Source organism: Octodon degus, unplaced genomic scaffold (genome assembly GCF_000260255.1).
Source record: "Octodon degus isolate 3935 unplaced genomic scaffold, OctDeg1.0 scaffold00067, whole genome shotgun sequence".
Lineage (NCBI taxonomy): Eukaryota > Metazoa > Chordata > Mammalia > Rodentia > Octodontidae > Octodon > Octodon degus.
In genome coordinates, this window is record NW_004524643.1 from 11,859,697 (window position 1) to 11,860,686 (window position 990).

At 39.7% G+C, this 990-nt stretch overlaps 1 protein-coding gene across 1 annotated transcript in view; it reads left to right on the forward strand.

The window, feature by feature from the left end:
- Positions 1-990, forward strand: part of Gtf2h1 (general transcription factor IIH subunit 1) — a 44,367-nt gene that overhangs the window by 30,538 nt on the left and 12,839 nt on the right. The window contains exon 11 of the mRNA XM_023719334.1: positions 631-748. Coding sequence (XP_023575102.1) covers positions 631-748 — 118 coding nt within the window. The remainder of the gene's footprint in view (positions 1-630; positions 749-990) is intronic.

Below are 990 nucleotides of genomic sequence, written 5' to 3' on the forward strand. Positions count from 1 at the left end.
GACCATCTCAAAATGACAATTTTTGTTGTTGTTTCTCTTTGCCCACTCCCTATTTTTTTTTTTTTTTAAACTTTCGTATATCTCAAGAAATTATTGGGGCCGGGGAGATGGCTCAGTAGAATAAGCGCTTCCCTGGCAAGCATAAGGGTCTGAGTTCAATCCCCAGTTCCGCCAAAAAGAAAAAAAAAATTATCCTAAATGATCAAAGCAAAACAAAAAAGTTAATTTTACATCATTGTCTTTTTAATTTGGTACAGTGTCTCGCCACGCAGCTAGACTCCTGTCTCAGCCTCCCGGGTGCTGGGATTACAGGTGTGACCACCACATCAGTCTGGCACAGCACACCCAGGGCAGGGTCAGCACAGCAGGGATCAAACCCAGGCCCTTGCACTTGATAGGCAGGCATTCAGACCACTGAGCTATCTTTCTGGCCCCTATTGTTTTGTTTCTTATTTCTCTTCTGAGAGTTGTTTTATTGAAATAGCTGTGGAGCTTGTGAGAGGGGGGCGTTGTGAGAGTTGGGGTTTTTTTGCTTTGAGAAGAAACGTTTGACCATCATATAGTTGAGAAGTCAGATATTGAGTACCTTTAACATCTGTGAGCAGTTATTTCTTCTGTGCTAACTTTCAGGTATTACCACGGTCCAACTCCAATCCAGTCAGTGCAGTATGCTACAAGTCAGGACATTATTAATTCTTTTCAAAGTATTAAACAGGAAATGGAAGCTTATACACCCAAGTTAACTCAGGTAATTTCTGTTTAAAGTTCAGAATTTCTGTGCTGTAGTTCCTTCTACAATTTCTGAGCATAACCAGAATGAACTAGCTAATGATGTAATTGGATTTAAAGACATTTCCACTAAATGAATTTCTAAAAGTCAGGGTGTTGGGAGAAAAGGTGTTTGGCATATCAAGAAGCATTTAAATGTAATGGAAAGTGGTAAGTAATTCCAAGTTTTTCACTTCAGAATGCCCATTTCTACTGGAAAAA